Source organism: Octodon degus, unplaced genomic scaffold (assembly GCF_000260255.1).
Source record: "Octodon degus isolate 3935 unplaced genomic scaffold, OctDeg1.0 scaffold00230, whole genome shotgun sequence".
NCBI classification, from domain to species: domain Eukaryota; kingdom Metazoa; phylum Chordata; class Mammalia; order Rodentia; family Octodontidae; genus Octodon; species Octodon degus.
In genome coordinates, this window is record NW_004524806.1 from 890531 (window position 1) to 892393 (window position 1863).

The 1863-nt window shown below is 35.2% G+C and overlaps 1 protein-coding gene across 2 annotated transcripts in view; it reads left to right on the forward strand.

Moving 5' to 3' along the window:
• Window positions 1–1292, forward strand: part of LOC101568798 (solute carrier family 5 member 4-like) — a 57907-nt gene extending 56615 nt beyond the window's left edge. For both annotated transcript variants that reach the window (XM_023705851.1, XM_004645495.1), the window contains one exon: window positions 1078–1292. In XM_023705851.1, the coding sequence (XP_023561619.1) occupies window positions 1078–1292 (215 nt within the window). The remainder of the gene's footprint in view (window positions 1–1077) is intronic.
• The last annotated feature ends 571 nt before the right edge of the window (window positions 1293–1863 follow it).

Sequence of the window (1863 nt, forward strand, 5' to 3'; positions counted from 1 at the left end):
GTAATGTATTAATTATTGTAACTGTCCTACTAACATATTTTGAAACCATTTCATTGCTATTTTATCTTTTTTCTCATTAAAATGAATTTAAAAAACTAGGATTGGAGGCCCCTTTTGACCCAGCTATTTCTCTTCTGAGTATTTTTCAAGAACAATTAAATTATCATACTACATGAGTATATGTGCACCCATGTTCATAACAGCAATTTGTCATAGTTAAATCTTGGAAACAAGCCAAATGTTCTTCAACCAAGGAGTGCATAGAAAGAATGTAGTATTTTTATACTGCAGAGTACTACTCAGTTATAAAGAAGGATAAATTTGAGACTTTTATTGGTAAATAGTTGCAACTTGAGATGTTACTCATAAGTGAAATAAATCAGTCTCCCATATGTAAGCACCTTATTGTGAAGCTGAAAGAGTAGATAAAACCTGTGATATGTAATAGACATTATAAAATGGAAGGAAACTCTTCGAAAGAAAAGAGAACCTGGGATGGGAGAAAAGAGAAATAAAGAAAGGGAAAAGAATGTGTTAGTTCACTGAAAAGGAAGGCTTTTCTTATTTATATCATCTGATAAATTTTTCATGCCTATATCTTGTAATCTGAAGATAACTACTTTGAAGATAACACTAAACAATATACTAACCACTGTTACTCTCCTATCTTGGTTTCAAATTTCACATCAATTTTTAGTGTTTTTTTCTCTTTTTCTTTAATTTTTTTAATTTTTTTATTTATGTATGTATTTTATACAGCTCAGACTCATAGTGATCCTCCTGTCTCAGCCTCCTCAGCTCTGGAATTACAGGCATGCACCACCACTCCAAGGTTCCAGGGCCGGCACTGCATGTGGTACCAGGGATCAAACCTGTCTCCTTAAAAAAAAAAAAAAAAAAAAAAAAAAAAAAAACAGCTCCTTGCACTTGGGCAGGTGCTGAGACCACTAGGTTATCTTCTCAGCTCCATTTTTCTCTTTAAAATAAAATAAATGCTTTCCCTTTTGTACAGTATCTTACTACACTGATGACTTCCATTTACCATCTTTTGAGATCATTTATTTTTATTTCTTTCAGATCATTCTGAAAAATCTCATGGGTGTCTCCGGAAGACTTATGACTTGTTCTGTGGTTTACAGAACACAGGGCCAAAGTTGAGCAAAGAAGAGGAAGAAGCCCTTAAGAAGAAACTCACAGACACATCAGAGAAACCCTTGTGGAAAACTATAGTGAACATCAATGCCATCATCTCCCTGGCTGTGACAGTTTTTTTCTATGCCTATTTTGCCTGATCTCTGAGCTATTATAAGCCATTGGCTCAACAAAGTATGACTTCATGAATTTGCATTTTATAGTTTATTTTGTTGTAATGGCAAGAAGTCTCATATTTGTAATGGCCACATAAAGTTGAGGTTCAGATCCACACCAACAGAGAAAAGCCACATGATGGCTTTATACTGATGAAAGTAAATTTACCATAAAACTATAAAACCATAGCAGATATGAACATAGTCCAATAATCAACTACCACAAAATGACACAAGGGGAAGCACCAATGATGATGTGAAAGAATTTTGTATGAGATGGAACCTTTGGCAGCAAAAGACTGCAGCTAGCTTATAAATTTTTATAACCAAAATGTATTGGGTTTTTTTAATGTATTTAGTGTACAGGGTTTCACTACAGATTGGACTCATAGTGATCCTCCTATTTTCACCCTCCCAACGGATGGGATTAGAGGTGTGTGACTCATATCGCGAGTCAGGAAGTGGATTGATTACCTGGAGGAGGAGCGGGGATGAACAAGACAGGGCAAGAGACACAGAGACAGAGACAAGACAGGCTTTCTGATCAAGTCTCATT